At 44.0% G+C, this 16231-nt stretch overlaps 1 protein-coding gene across 1 annotated transcript in view; it reads left to right on the forward strand.

Moving 5' to 3' along the window:
- Pi4KIIIalpha (phosphatidylinositol 4-kinase III alpha) overlaps window positions 1-16231 on the forward strand; it is a 79083-nt gene that overhangs the window by 20081 nt on the left and 42771 nt on the right. Inside the window, exons 10-15 of the mRNA XM_080280065.1 lie at window positions 1920-2109; window positions 5848-6037; window positions 8057-8166; window positions 9490-9649; window positions 10484-10643; window positions 15135-15274. Of these exons, the coding sequence (XP_080136191.1) occupies window positions 1920-2109; window positions 5848-6037; window positions 8057-8166; window positions 9490-9649; window positions 10484-10643; window positions 15135-15274 (950 nt within the window). The remainder of the gene's footprint in view (window positions 1-1919; window positions 2110-5847; window positions 6038-8056; window positions 8167-9489; window positions 9650-10483; window positions 10644-15134; window positions 15275-16231) is intronic.

The following is a 16231-nucleotide window of genomic DNA, read 5'->3' on the forward strand; positions in this document are numbered from 1 at the left end:
AACAGTGATTCTCTATGCTGCTCGATCTCTGGCAGCTTCCCTATTCAGTCCCGTATCCACGAGGTCATACTCTGTGACTTTGTCCCAGGTCTTTTTCAGTCTGCCTTTCACAACCCTGCCCCCAACATTCACACTTCTCACTTTCTGCATCCAGTTGTCATCCCCCATCCTCTCCACATACCCAAACCATCTCAGTCTACCCCTCCTCATCACAACACCACCACACTACACTGCATGACTGTTTTTATTGTATACATTCAGCTTGGCTTCCTCTTTTGTGTGTTGGTTATGTGGAGAGACAGACAGACAGATGACAAAGTAAAGGAGTGTTGTGTATTGATGTAAATATGCTGGAAAGTGTTAGGAGAAGCACCTTGAGATTGTCTGGAGAATGAGAGACTGACTAGGAGAGTGTGTGAGTGTGAGGGGGAAGGGGCGGCTGAGAATGAGTTAGAGGAATGGGGTACAGAGGTTTATGAATGAGGATGCAAGTTGGAGGAAGGGCATCCCAATAACTAACAGGGTGACAGGATGTAATTTGCTTTTAGCCACCTCCTTTGGGATTAAGGTGTCTGTAGAACAATAGATAGATAGGTTAATAGATATATGCTGCAGACAACTCTCCTTCATGACTGGTAGGAGGTATCGATGTGTGTAAAATGGTGGCCATTGTATTGTATCTTGATATGTATGAAGGTGACGATGATGATGATGATGGTAGTGATGAATGCACGTTAAAGTTTCTTGTTATTATGATGGAGGGAGGTACAGTATATGAGAAAGGCGTGTGTGAGCTGGGGGGAGGGCATCGAAATGGCAGGGGACAGGGTGCCATGGAGGTGATTTGTTTGTGGCATGGTTGTGTTAGTGTACTGTCTCAAACATTACCTTCCACACTAAGTTTTTTAATTGATTTGAAGATGTACTTGACAGGTTGGTGGTGATTGGCTGAATGCGACATGTCCGAATAACATTATTGTGCTAATTGTTGTGGTAATTATTTGAAGTACAATGATTAGGAGAAATACACTGAGGTGGTTTTGACATGTGGAGAGAATAGAGAATGAAAGACTGACTAAGAGGGTGTCTGTAGGTGAGGGGGAGGGAGGCAGGGGGAAGGGGAGACTGAGGACGAGGTGGAGGGATGGAGTTGAGAGGTATATGAGGGAGGGGGAGTGAGTTGGGGGGAGGGCAGTCAAATGGTGGGTGACAGAGCGACTTGGAGGCATTTTGTCTGTGGCCACCCTTTGCGGGATTAGGATGTCAGGCTATAGATTGATAGATAGATAGACAACGATATTATTTGGACATGTTGCATTCAGCCAGTCATCACCAGCGTGCCAATTGCATCTTTGCCTCGATAAAAAAACAATCTAGGAGTGTGTCTTGCCTTCCATATTTCTCATTCCCATTCAAACATCAGAGAGTATCCTTCCTTCTTATGTGTAATTGTTCTGTGCGTCATATTCAGTCATAGAAAAATATTAATAAAACACTGTTCATTGCCACAGCTTGCAGTTAAGTATCAGCCAACATTTGATTGTGACAGTACATAAAGTTTGCAGGCTTATAAAGGATTCCAAGGGCTTGAATGGTGGGTGGATGAGGGTGTGGCTTATTCAGTTGGGCACACTTTTGGTTATTCTCTCTTTTCATCTGGATTTTTATTGCTCTGAAACCTGCCTTACCCCTTCTTTAGGCTGCAAAAGGGGGTCTGAATGATGATGAAGTTGTTTGAATGTTTACTGTTGCTTTATTGACACCCATTATAAATGTCAGGACCAACTTGCCTAGCCCCGGGTTCCTACGCTCCTCATGGGGCAACATAGGATTGGATGATGGATGGATGGGTGGATGGATGAAAAAGGGTCTGGATGATGAAGTTGTTTGAATGTTTACTGTTGTTTTCTTGCTTATAGTGACTGGTGACTCAAGCAACAGACCTGCATCAGCGTCAGCAACAGCCTTTGAGAAGCTGCGAGACACTGCCATTGAGAACCTGTGTGTGGCACTAAAAGCCGGCCTCACTGTAGACGCTAACACAGTGATGGCCTTCATCTCATCAATATCCAGCAGAGAGAAGGCTGGATATGACCGCCTGCCAGAGAGGTGAGCGAGAAGTATTTATCTATCTATCTATAGCCAAATGCCTCAATCCCATAAGGGGTGACCACAAACAAATCTCCTCCATGTTGCCTTGTCCCCTGCCATTTTGCTGCCCTCCTCCCAGCTCAAATCCCTCTCTCTCTCATACACTCCTCTTCTCCATGTCATCCTTGGTCTCCCCCTCCCTTTCTACCCCATCCATCTCACTGACATACTCTGTCCTCTTTAGTCTCTCACTCTCCATCCTCTCTACTCTATCCCTCCATCTCATCCTTGGTCTCCCCATCCCTCTCCCCCCCTCCGGCTCACTCACATGCACTCTCCTCACTAGTCTCTCGCTCTCCATTTTCCATTGGTGAGGGGGAAGTAATCAGGATGTCAAATAATGCCGTGCTACATCTAGACGAATCCCAGGGTGAGATTGGCTACAGTTCACCCGATTTTTTTCTGTGGACTGGAGGCTAAACCAAATGCCAAAATCAGCTACAGTGCAGCCTCATTATTCGATAGGGCTGTGTCAAGTGAAGACCTGTTGTATAATGAAGTATCACATAATGAGGTTGATGTAACATGGGCTCAGTGGGGTTAGGGAATGTGACCTCAACTGTAAAGCCTAAAATGACCTAAAAAAAAAAAAACTTCTACCACCCACCTGAAATTAGCCTATGGTGGTACGAGTGGCCACCAAGGGTCCCCCCCCCCGTCCCATGATGGGGGACGGTTGGAGGGCCTGGACGACCACTCCACACAGAAAGATATGGTATCATTTCACTTAGTATCACACACTGCACTATTTGTTAAGTACTTGCACTGTTGTATTGCAATAGCAGTGGTGTTTCAGTGGCCTTTAATGCAAGAGTACAAGCCCAGAAAGGGATGATCGTTACGTAAGGTTGACACAGTTTCCAAGTCACAAGTGTCAGTATATCACACACACAAAGTATCACTTCACTTAATATCACACACTGCACTATTCTTAAGCACTATTTCGTTCAGTGGCTTCTCCTGCACAAAATAGAACAAAAGGCAACCATCACAGCCATTGTAAACACAGGGTGCCCATCTTGGCTTGTGTGTGTCACTGTGTCCACACAAGATTCTTGAAGGCGGCCATTGAAAATATTGTTGTAGCAAAATTGCAATTGATTTTTTAATGTACCGAGACAGGGTATAACTTTTTAATTGTTGTTGTAGCGATTTGTCACATAATGAGGCATCGTATAATGAGGTTGCACTGTAATAACTCCCCGTCAGTTGATGGAAACTGTTTTGAAGAAGACAGTCCAGGGTGTGAACAATGATAAGATTTGTAACAGTGTGTGCGTCTCAGTCCGGACTTTGCTTCTTTATACAGTCAGCATCAAAAGTCCTGTTGTCTCTCCTTGTATTTTCTTCCTGGTCTTTGAAAATAATTGTGGTGAATTCCAGGCAAAGTCGTGAAGAAAAGAGGGTTGGAGTAGAGAAGTATATGAGATGGATGTGAGCTGGAGGGAGGGCAGCAAAATGGCAAGGGACAGGGTGACATGGAGGTAATTTGTGGCCACCCTTTACGGGATTAAGGTGTTTGGCTATAGGTAGATAGATAGAGATGAAGAAAATGAGGGATGACAGGAGTTTTGCCAACTGTACTTGTGTCTGAATTATCTTGCCTGCCAGTGATCGTGTGGTTAGTGAGTAATCTTGTAGACATATTTAACTCATATTACCTCCCACAGTATTACCTCCCACATCATGTTACCTCCCACAGTCAATGGTACCCACCCATCTGCTGTACTTGACTTCCTCTCAGCTGAACAAGTAATGATAAAAATAAATGGTAACCGATATGTTTTTATTTTTTTATTTTTAGAGATTATGTAAATTTGTGTTTTCAACAAAATGAGCTATTTTAAAAATGCTGCTGCCTGTATCCTGTTTGTAAAGGGTGTGAGACTAGGCAGCCGTAGTGCAGAATATTTGGTGGTGTTGATATATTTGTTGTGGCCCCAGGCTGTTGTGGTCATGAACCTGCTGAACTGCAACCTGAAGTTACCCTTTTACTGCAGTCCACCATCATCCTTTTGGGGGATAGTGAGGGAGTTGAAGACTGCTAGTATAACTAAACAGCCTGGCTTTCCAGTTATGTTGGTGCCACCACAAGAAGTTATCCCTCTCTGGTATCTGACAAAAACCTTCAGTGGCAGGAGTATTAATGTCAGCATAATGTTGGAGTCAGTGGGAAGTATTGTATGTGCTTGTAAAGAGAAGTTATCCACCAGTATTTTTTTCACACATCATTAACTGTACATGGTGATGAGCATCTATAAAGACAACCACTATGAAGTGAAGGTAAAGATACAAGTGTGGCTGGTCCTGTGAGGCACATAGCTATGGTGCTGCCATCTGTAATTGGGGTATATGGGTCTGTGGCGGGTTATTTGACCACCATCCTGGAATACAAGACTTATGCATCCTTCAGGTTACCACAGTTACCTCCCCATTGTGTTACCCTTGATACACAAGTAGTATGTGATGTTTGATGCCCTCCCATGTTTTGCCTTGGTATTTAAGATGTAGGTGGGGGCACTCACCATCCACTCACTCAGTGTAGTGCTGCTCTCGGGTGTCTGCCCTGTCCTCTCCTCCATCCTTCTTTCCTTCCATCTTCTATCTTTCTTTCCTTCATTCTTTCCTCGTCCTTCTGCCTACGGGTGACTTTACACTCCCACTTCTGTCTTTCATTCCTTCATTCTTTCCTTTTCCTTCTGCCTATGGGTGACTCTGCACTGAGTGACAAGCCAAATGGTTTCCTGTACACCAGGAAACTATTTACTACGCTGGGTGGTAACCATATAACCAAATTTTGGTGTCTGGTTGTTTAGTGGGTAATTATTGTGCTCCAATCGGATTGAGCCGGTGAAGGTTTATATCCAAGGGGTGGTTGGGGTTGATTGCCCACATAATGCCACTCAGGGATGATTGAGGCTGGTCACTCTCATCTTAAATGTCAGGACCAACTGCCTAGCCCTGGGCTCCTACTCTCCTCTTGGGGCAACGTAGGATTGGGTGATTGATGGATGGATGGATTTAAGATGTCACACTGGCTCTGGTCTGTCTTCTGAAAACAGACTGTGGTGTGAGGTGTGATGCCTTGCCCTATTTTGCCTGCAGTGGCACCCCAGTAATGTCATTCAGTGTGGTGATGGCACAGGGGGTGATATTTTCCTGTAGTTTGTTCATCATAACCTGTGATTACGTCCTTTTGCAGCGTATTTCCCGTAGCACAGTGGCAGAATAAGATAATTCTGTGGCTCTACATCCTCTCCATAACACTGCTTTATGACACACCATAATCTAGTGTCAGTCTATTGTTGTGGTTCAGCATTGAAGATGGAGAAACAAAGAGATGACAGTTTTAGGCCAAGTTAAAGTGGATAGAGCATAGTATGACTTTAATGCCTTGCCTTTTTGTGTGTGTGTGTGTGCAGCTACAGCCTAGTGATTTCATGCAGTATGGTGGTGCTGGATCATGTACTGCACTCCCCACACACTCTCATGTACAGTTAATTACTTTCAGCACAAATGTAGGCCAAGTTAAAGTCTATCTATCTATTCCCAGACGCCTTAATCCCGTAAGGGTTGACCACAAACAAATCGTCTCCATGTCGCCCTATCCCCCGCCATTTCACTGTCCTGCAAATTAAAGTGAATGTAGTATAATATTTTGTGATGTGTGATGCCCTGCCATGTTTTTCTGTGCAGTGACAACCTGGTGATCTCATATAATGTGGTGGTGGCGCTGGGGCATGTTGCAGTGGCACTCAAGGACTCCCCACGCACCACCGAGACCATCCTACACCAGTGCCTCCTGCAGCGCTTCTGTCGGCCACCCTCCACTCTTGATACCCTCATTGTGGACCAGCTGGGGTGCATGCTCCTTGCCAAGAACGATGTGAGTCATTTGTACACTACTTGACTAATCATCATCATGATCATCATCATCATCACAGCCGTCATCACCACCATCATCATCATCATCACAGCCATCATCATCATCATCATAATCATCATGACTGCCTCTCCCTCTCTTTCCCACCTAAGGCTTAGAAAGCAAGGAAAGAGAGCAGACAGTAGAGGATGAATAGTAAGCAGTATTCCCAGTGGAGTGACACATACCTTCCATCACTCACCATTCAGTCCTGGCTCTACCTTCCACACATACCTGTCTGCAAGTATTTATCCATTATTTTTCCTCATAAATACCCATCTCATTACCCAAAAGATATAGACAGTGCAATAGGTATCAAGCTAAAAAGGGGGTGACAGACCATGGCTATGTGCTCCTCTGTGCTATCTCGTCTTGTCTTAGTTCCCTAGCCATGTCACCATCCATACCTTGGTTTGCTATACACTCTTGTGCCATATCTATCCACCTTCTTCTTGGCCTACCATGCCTCCTCCCACCGTCAGACTTACATATATACTCAAACCTCGATTTAAGGGATTAAATGAGGAATGAACTTGTCCCTTACTTGAAAATGTCTATTGTTTTACCTCATATAAAGACAATCTTATTATGAAATGCAATAATTGTTTCACTTATCTTACTTATTTATATGATTATGAATATTATTTTACGGGTACTGTATAAAGAAACATATTAATGTGTATAAGCTAGACATTACGTATCGTTTTTGAATGGTCTTGTTTGTTTGTCAGGTGGAATATGGAGTCCCTTAAATCCAAAATCCCTTAAATCGAGGTTTGAGTGTACCTCCTTCACCACCCAGTTTTTGGAGAGGGATGCCTTCACATGGTGTCACTGGCATAATCAGGCACCTCTGCTGCTTGGTTTATAAAAGTCCATCAACTCCCTAACTACTGGAAGGGATTGGTGGACTGTAGGAGGAGAGCAGCTTCAGCCTGCAGTCCACTGGGTCCAGGTTCAGATGACTGTGGGGCTGCTACTACAACAAGAACAGTAATAGCCATCCATCCATCCATCATCCAATCCTACATTGCCCCAAGAGGAGCGTAGGAGCCCGGGGCTAGGCAGTTGGTCTTGACATTTAAGATGAGAGTGAAACAGTAATGGCAACAACTTGCTTTAATTCATTTTCTCTGTATAGCCATATAATTCACTGTATGGCTGTTCCTCTTGAAGCCAACCCATCAACCCTATTCACAACAGAATTGCCCACTGCACATCCTATGAATCACATTATGTCTTATCCTGTCCATCCTACGTAGTCCACAAACATTCCTCAGCCATTATTCCTTCACAGTATTTTACATCAGATGCAGAGTCATGGGCGTGTCCTATCAGTAGTACGGCCTGAGTCAGGCTGCCTGCCAAGCCCCAGGCGTGGGCTGGAGGCACGCACAGGAACTCCGCTTGGCGGGAAAAGTTCCCGCGCAGACACAGACTCCAACACACAGCCACACATTTCTTTGCATACGTGACATTGATGGATAGTGTAGGCCAGCAAGTGACAGAGGTTAAGGGGAACATCAAACTATTTTTCTGCATAAATGCAAAATGCCTCGGAATTATACAGTATACAGTACTTAATGTCCATCTATCTGTCTGTATATCTATAGCCAGATACTATAATCCCATAAGGGGTGGCCATTTGTCTTTTAGTAATTTTACGGCGAGGGGCACTAACCCTCCACCAACCCACTTGTTGAGAAGTAGGGAACACATGGGTTGGTTATATGGTTACCACCCAGCACTGTAAATGGTTCCCTGGCTTACAGGAAACCATTAGTTTTGTCACTCAATGTAAAGTCACCTGAAAACGAAAGAAGAGTAATAAGAGTGACAGGAAAGACGGGAGAAATAGGAAGAGGGGAGGACAGGCACAGAAAAAGAATGATAAAGGTGAAGGAAGAACTAGGCAGCACTACATCAAGTGAGTGGATAGTAGTTGCCACCACCTATCTAGTTAATGTGCGTTGTGTATTTCAGGCCAAAGTGTATGATGAAATAATGGAGCAGTTTAGCAAGATTATCATAGAGGCCAGCAGTGGAACATATGGCACTGCTGGAGCACAGGAACAACACATGAAGCAGTACAGGTGAGGTTTTTTTTTTTCATGCGAGGAAGAAGGAACCAAAGGCCATGAGCCCGCAGTAACAGTTCCCTCCAAGAGAAAAACAAAATACAAGAGAGAGCCAAATTCAAGATCTGATCATTTCGAGATGCATGGACACACTGTGTTTGAAAGACTGGAGATCATAGGCAGCAGGAAATACAGACAGAGGGACACAGTTCCAGATTTGTGTGTGTGTGTGTGTGTGTGTGTGTGTGTGTGTGTATTGTAGGAGCCAGAATAAAATGATGCTGTCAGGTCTAGTGGTAGTGGAATGAAATGTGTGTGTGTGGTAGGACTGGAGTGTATTGGTGTTGTGATGAGGAGGGGTAGATTGAGATGGTTTGGGAGGAAGGATGGGACTGGAGTGTATTGGTGTTGTGATGAGGAGGGGTAGATTGAGATGGTTTGGGAGGAAGGATGGGACTGGAGTGTATTGGTGTTGTGATGAGGAGGGGTAGATTGAGATGGTTTGGGAGGAAGGATGGGACTGGAGTGTATTGGTGTTGTGATGAGGAGGGGTAGATTGAGATGGTTTGGGAGGAAGGATGGGACTGGAGTGTATTGGTGTTGTGATGAGGAGGGGTAGATTGAGATGGTTTGGGAGGAAGGATGGGACTGGAGTGTATTGGTGTTGTGATGAGGAGGGGTAGATTGAGATGGTTTGGGAGGAAGGATGGGACTGGAGTGTATTGGTGTTGTGATGAGGAGGGGTAGATTGAGATGGTTTGGGAGGAAGGATGGGACTGGAGTGTATTGGTGTTGTGATGAGGAGGGGTAGATTGAGATGGTTTGGGAGGAAGGATGGGACTGGAGTGTATTGGTGTTGTGATGAGGAGAGGTAGATTGAGATGGTTTGGGAGGAAGGATGGGACTGGAGTGTATTGGTGTTGTGATGAGGAGGGGTAGATTGAGATGGTTTGGGAGGAAGGATGGGACTGGAGTGTATTGGTGTTGTGATGAGGAGGGGTAGATTGAGATGGTTTGGGAGGAAGGATGGGACTGGAGTGTATTGGTGTTGTGATGAGGAGGGGTAGATTGAGGTGATTAGGGCATGTGGAGAGGATGGAGGATGACAACTGGTTACAGAAGGTGAGAAATGGTGGGGTAGGGTTGTCAGAGGCAGACTGAAAAAGACCCGGTGAGGTCATAGAGTGTGGCTTTAGGGATAAGAGACTGAATGGGGAGGCTGCCAGAGATTGACAAGCATGGAGAGCTGCCATTAGGTGACCAAGGCTGACACATGGAAGCACACTGGAGCCTTTATAATCGATGCAACACATTAACCTTGCTGCATTCCTCTTGCAGACATGTGGCCACTGCAGTACATAATGCCTTAGCCAATATCTCTGCTAATATCCAAGGTGAGGCTGAGATGTACAAGCTACTGATGCGTCTGCTGGAGTTGTTTGTCAAGCTTGGATTAGCGGCAAAGCAAAATTCAGAAAAACACCCGGCTGTTTTGAAGGTATAGTATGAGTGTAGTATAGTTTATGTGTATACTTTGTTGTGATGTATTCTGTATGTGTTTCCCCTCAGCCCAGCAAGTCCTAGGGTGGTATTCTGGTGCATTAAGGAAGCTTACTAACACCTTTTCCTTACCAATTTATTTCTGATTGTGTTCCCGTACCATATTCATGTGTATGCAATCTAAGTCAACATTAAAGCGATACAAAAAGCAAAAACTAGGTTGTTAATGAGTAGTTTGGAAAATCAGTTGATAAGGCAGAGGTGCTAGGAAGCTTAGTAACACCTCTTCCTTACTGATTTATTTCTGATTCTGCTCCTTTACTATATTCATGTGTATGCAGTGTGTTTCAACATTACAAAGCTGTAAGAGGCAAAGAAGAGGTTGCTAATGAGTAGTTTGGAAAATAAGTTGCTAAGATAAGGGTGCTACAAAGCCTCCATACCTAACAACAATACAGCGTGTAGCATTTTCCAGTCACCCAGCTGTCTGGATTTGGCTCCTGCTGACTTTTTTTTTTTTTTGTTCCTGAAATGTTTATCCACCTTGAATCACCAGTTTCAGATGATAGAAGAGATAAAAGAAAATTCTCCAAGTGCACAAAACTCATATTCACTCAAGCACATGTACCTCAATAACTAAGTGACAGTGTGTGATGCAGCGAGGGTTAGACTAAAGCTGGAAGGTGCCGCTTGACAGCACTTCTGTTGTGATCGTGCTAAGCCAGCTAGTTGGTGCGTTATTTAAAAAGTTCAGTTTGTTTTTGGACAAACCTTATAAAAAGGCAGCAAAGGAGGATTTGAGGTAATAGATATTCCTTGTATGCTGTTGCAGGCGTCCAGCAGTGCTGGTAACCTTGGGGTGTTGATCCCTGTCATCGCAGTGTTGGTGCGCCGCCTGCCTCCCATCAGGGAGCCCAAGCCACGCCTCCTCAAGCTCTTCAGGGACTTCTGGCTGTTTTGCATTGTTATGGGATTTACACAACAGGAGTCAGGTACACAATAACAGTTTGAGTGGCAGGCCTTGATGAACTGGCCCAAATGTAATCAGGCTTCCCAACGGCCCGGTTATGCAAATGTGCCTCACCTCCCTCCCTATCCCCTGAAAGGAAGATGGTAGACAGGAGTCAGATTAGAGAGTGCACAATAATTTGATGGTATGGAGAGGTGCTGGCAAGGAACGCTTCCACATGTTGATACCGATATAGCCAGGCTGCTACTTTGCCTAGATATACAATTGTCCCTCACCCAATTCCCTGTGACCCAAAGGAGGATGGCTTCTGCAGGAGAAGGAAGCAGTCCACAGGGTTCATGTTCAGAAAAGCCTGGGTCCACAACATCAATAACATGATTTGAAGATTAACATTGGAAAGTAACTTGGTGCTGATTAAATTATAACTCAGTGGGTAGATAATGAAGAAAATCATATCAGACGGCATGAGGAGTTAGGCTGGGAAATGGCACTGGGAATCAGATTTAAGGGTAGATTGAGATGATTTGGGAGGAAGGATGGGACTGGAGTGTATTGGTGTTGTGATGAGGAGGGGTAGATTGAGATGGTTTGGGAGGAAGGATGGGACTGGAGTGTATTGGTGCTGTGATGAGGAGGGGTAGATTGAGATGGTTTGGGAGGAAGGATGGGACTGGAGTGTATTGGTGTTGTGATGAGGAGGGGTAGATTGAGATGGTTTGGGAGGAAGGATGGGACTGGAGTGTATTGGTGTTGTGATGAGGAGGGGTAGATTGAGATGGTTTGGGAGGAAGGATGGGACTGGAGTGTATTGGTGCTGTGATGAGGAGGGGTAGATTGAGATGGTTTGGGAGGAAGGATGGGACTGGAGTGTATTGGTGTTGTGATGAGGAGGGGTAGATTGAGATGGTTTGGGAGGAAGGATGGGACTGGAGTGTATTGGCGTTGTGATGAAGAGGGGTAGATTGAGATGGTTTGGGAGGAAGGATGGGACTGGAGTGTATTGGTGTTGTGATGAAGGGGGGTAGATTGAGATGGTTTGGGAGGAAGGATGGGACTGGAGTGTATTGGTGTTGTGATGAGGAGGGGTAGAGTGAGTGGAATTTGAAGGCCAGACAGACCCGGAATAGTAACAACCACCATCATTGCCTCACACCTGTATATTAATGGTTATAATTCAGTGCTGAGAAGTTTGGTTTGTATCAAGGCCTTCATTGCACGGCCACCTAATTGCTTTTGAATGAACCTGTGTAATTATGAATGACCCTTAATTGGCTTGAATTCATCTGAATCCTTTTAAGTTTATAACAAATGAAAAGGGATGACCGCAAACATAATTACCCCCCAAAATTATCACTGTCAGTCAGGAAATGCATCCACAATTAATACCTGTAGTCAAAGTCAAAGTTGAGACTGTCACATTGTTACAAATTAAATTATGTATCAGATTTCTTTTTCCCCACCAGTGTGCAGCATTTGGTTTGAAGTAATTAGCTGGTTTTGGCATGAGGTATAGTTTCCAGTCCAGTCTTAGTACAGGACTTCACTAAAAGTAAACATGGCATCTATCTATCAGTCTATAGCCAAACGCCATAATCCTGTAAGGGGTGGCCATTTGAGTTACTGATTTTGTGGGGAGGGACACTAACCCTTCGCCAACCCTCTTGTTGACATGCAGGGAACCTCTGGCATCATTTGATTAATTGATTGGATGCATGTGTCCCTATAATATGAAGAGCTGACCCCAAATAATGCAATAAGAAGCATATTTGTCTATAATGGTAACAATTATGTACTCTCAGTTATATCAGAATACAAGAACAGAATTGTATAACATGCATTTCCATAGACATAATAAAGAAAACATGTACAGCAATCAGTGCACAAGAGTGAAAGGGTTGAGACGGCACTTCATTAAGAGATTTGATCAACTTAACCGTGTTTTTCTCTCCCTGGCGTGTCTGGTGCTGGGTAAGTTGTGTCTGGCAGTGCATCAGATTCTCTCCATGTCTCATTACAACTCCTTTATTGTTTATGCCACAGCCACTTTCCTCTCATATACTCCAATCACTTTTTTCATTCACATACCTGAACTACTTGTCCTTTTTCTTGTGTTTTCACGTAATCCAAACACCTTTCACTAGTCTTGCCAGTTCCACCTGTCACCTAGCTCAACTCTTTTATTTTTTTGTGTCAGCCAGTTTCCTCTCATATACTCCAATCACTTTCTTCATTCACATAGCCCAACTACTTGTTTTTTTTCCAGTGTTTTCATTTCACATAATCCAAACACTTTTTTCTCTAGTCTTGCCAGTTACACCAATCAGCAAGCTACTCCCTTCTCAGCAGCCAATAACACTGCAGCAGCACCACTCACAGCTTCAGTATTCCAGACCAACCCTGCCTTATATTCATTGCACATATATGACAAAACCATTTACGTCAAATTCACACACTCACATTTCTCAACCACCTTTTGTTCATATTCTCAGCATCTCCACTTTAGTCTCCTCCTCTGAATTCACCTTTTAGTCTTTATCCTCCAAACTTCAATTACCTCACCTTTCATACCACAGTCACATATCAGACAAAGGTAGTGATGCAGGAGAGGGATGTGTTATGCTGTGGCACCAGTCTGTCTGCTGCCTTGTTATGTAAATGTCCATCTACTTCTTTCGCATGCCTGAAGGAAAGGGCAGCTCATCATGCCATCCACTGAGTTCATACGTAGATGAGCCTGGGATAACAGTGGCAGTGTCAGCATCTACATCATCCTCATTGCTTTTGTGTCTGCAACATTCCCAGGCATCTATCCCTTGACAAGATCAGTCAGTCTACTTTCAGAGTTATCTTTAGTGTCTCTCTACCATGTATCTTTATTTTGTTTTTCTTGAAAATTGAATAACTTTTTTTTGTTGTTTTTTACTCAGACAAGAAGGAACCAAAGGCTACAATCCCATAAATTGTTCCCTTCAAGAAAAAATAAGAACAAGATAATGGAGAGCCAAATTCGAGAGATGTTCATTTCAGGATGCCTGGACACACTGCATTTAAAAGGCTGGAGGTCATAGGCAGTAGGAAATACAGACAAAGGAAGAATGTTCCAGAGCTGACCAGTTGCAGTGCGTCTCATAATGCCAATCGTTCTATTTGTTATCCATTGCAATTCTCCCTAAGCTCTTGAAAACCAACTCATTATATTATTTACTAGCCAGTGTCAGATTTTGCATTCAGGTCTCCCTATCACAGGCTCTGTAACTTCTGGGCAATGATCCAGTCATTCCATCTAGTTGTTCTCAAAACGTGTCACTCTCTTCTATGTCTTTATCATTACAAGATACATAAGTTCAGTAGTAATCATTGCCAGTCTCACCGTCTGAAACATGAAAATTGTATAACTGCACCTTGGGTTGGTACACATATCGTCATTAATTCCTCCACCATTCAGTATGTGTCAGCAGTGTAACACACTTTTACTTAGTCCATTTGTCTTTATACCTGACTGCACACGTCAAGCCATCCCGTTAATGCACCTCATTCCCTCTCATCTTTCACTTGCACAGTTCAGGCACATCATGTCTAGCTTCCATTTTAAACATTTTAAATAATTTTACATAGCTTCCTTTTTAAAAATTTCAATAATTCTACTTTTTTTTTTTTCATATCTCACATTCCACAGTCATACACAAGTCTGCTTAGTGTTACTGTGACCTGGGCAGGCATTTTTGTTTATTGATTTAAGATCAGCACAGACGTTGTTAGTGTTCTGTCTGTTTAATTACTAGGTTATGAGCAGCCGTGGCTCAGTGGGTTAGAGCGCTCCGCTCTGGCTGAAGGGTCAGAGGATCGAATCCACCCAAGGGTCATTGGTAGACATCAGGAAGGGCATCCGGTCATAAAATGCTACACGCTTCAGTCCAAAGTCCTCTACCCAGAGGCAACGCCTTAGCCCTTCGGGGATACCTGTCGTAAAACCAAATTTTTTATGATGCACTAACTTGGTTTTGGTCCCAACCTAGCATTTTAACAGGATGGAGAGTGACAGCTGAGTGCAGATGGTGAGAAGTGTGAATCTTGAGGGTAGAGTTGTGAGAGGCTGACCAAAAAAAGACCTGGAATGACGTCATAGACTGTGACATCAGGGATAAGGGACTGAATAGGGGGGGTGCCAGAGATCAAACAGTGTGGAGAGCCGTCATTAGGTAACGAAGGCTGATGCATGCAAGCACGTTGGAGTCGTTATAAACGCTACATCAGTACGTTACAAGATAACAATGGCAAAGATGTAGCTGTTGCAGTTGAGTCAGAATGTGTGTATATCTGTGTCAGGAGAATACCTCATGAATACCTGATCCGGTGTTACTGAAACTTGGCATATAATGTAGTACCTTGTGTTTGGGTCTGGGAAGAAATACTTGGTGTTGATGCAGACTTATGAAAGGTCTAGGTTAGAGCTTTGGGGGTGACGTCTCTGTGCTCTCTGAATGCCGTTGATGTAGTTATATATTTTTTTCAGGCTTGTGGCCCTCAGACTGGCATATGGCTGTGTGTGATATTGCCGTAACTTCTCCACTGTTGCTGTCACACACCAAACATCGCTCGGAGATGAAGGAGCTGAAGTACACCTATGCAGTGCGAGATGATTCCGTCTCTGTTGTAAGTTTCATCATCTGTGTCTCTTGTAAGTTTCACATGCTCCACTCACTCTATGTAGTGCTGCTTTGGGTGTCTGCCCTTTCCTCTCTTCCTTCCTTCCTCTTCTGTCTGGCTTTCCTTCATTTTTTCTTCTTCCTTCTCGCTACAGGTGACGTTACACTCCCTCTTCAGTCTTTCTTTCCTTCATTCTTTTATCTTCCTTTTGCCTATGGGAGACTCTACACTGAGTGACAAACCAAATGGTTTCCTGTACACAAGGAAACCATGTATTAGTCTGGCTTGTAACCATACAACCAAATTATGGCGCCAGATGATTTAGTGTGTAATTAAGGTGCTCCAGTCAGATTGAGCAGGTGTCAGTTTATATCCAAGGGGTGGTTGGGATTTATTGCTCATGTAATGCCACTCAGGGACGAGTGAGGCTGGTCACTCTCATCTTAAATGTCAGGACCAACCTGTATAGCCCCGGGCTTCTACGCTGCTCATGGGGAAACATAGTATTGGATGATGGATGAATGGATGGATGACTATTCATCTTGTTCTTATGATGGTACATGACACCTTGACAGTTTCAGAATCCAGGGCAACTTTGATACAGTAATATCTTGGTGCTGGGTATATGTATCTTGAAATTAACATATGGTTGTAAATAAGGAAATACAGAAGTCCCTGCACGACAGTGTGTTGGCAATGCATGACGGTGTGTTGGTAATGGTGGTGTGTTGGCAGTGCTTGGTGATGAGTTGGCAGTACATGACAATGTGTTGGCAATGCATGACAGTGTGTTGGTAATACTTGATGGTGTGTTGGCAGTGCATGACTGTGTTGGCAACCACTTCTGTCATATTGCCAAATATCAGCAGTGTTAATCTTCAGTCTAGTGACATTTTTTTTTCATTTCTTGCTACTGCCAGGCAATTTAGCTTTTATATTGGAAACTGGAGGGGTTGGGTGTCT

This window comes from Coenobita brevimanus, chromosome 83 (genome assembly GCF_032717465.1).
Source record: "Coenobita brevimanus isolate Jiangsu-jjx chromosome 83, ASM3271746v2, whole genome shotgun sequence".
NCBI classification, from domain to species: Eukaryota; Metazoa; Arthropoda; class Malacostraca; order Decapoda; family Coenobitidae; genus Coenobita; species Coenobita brevimanus.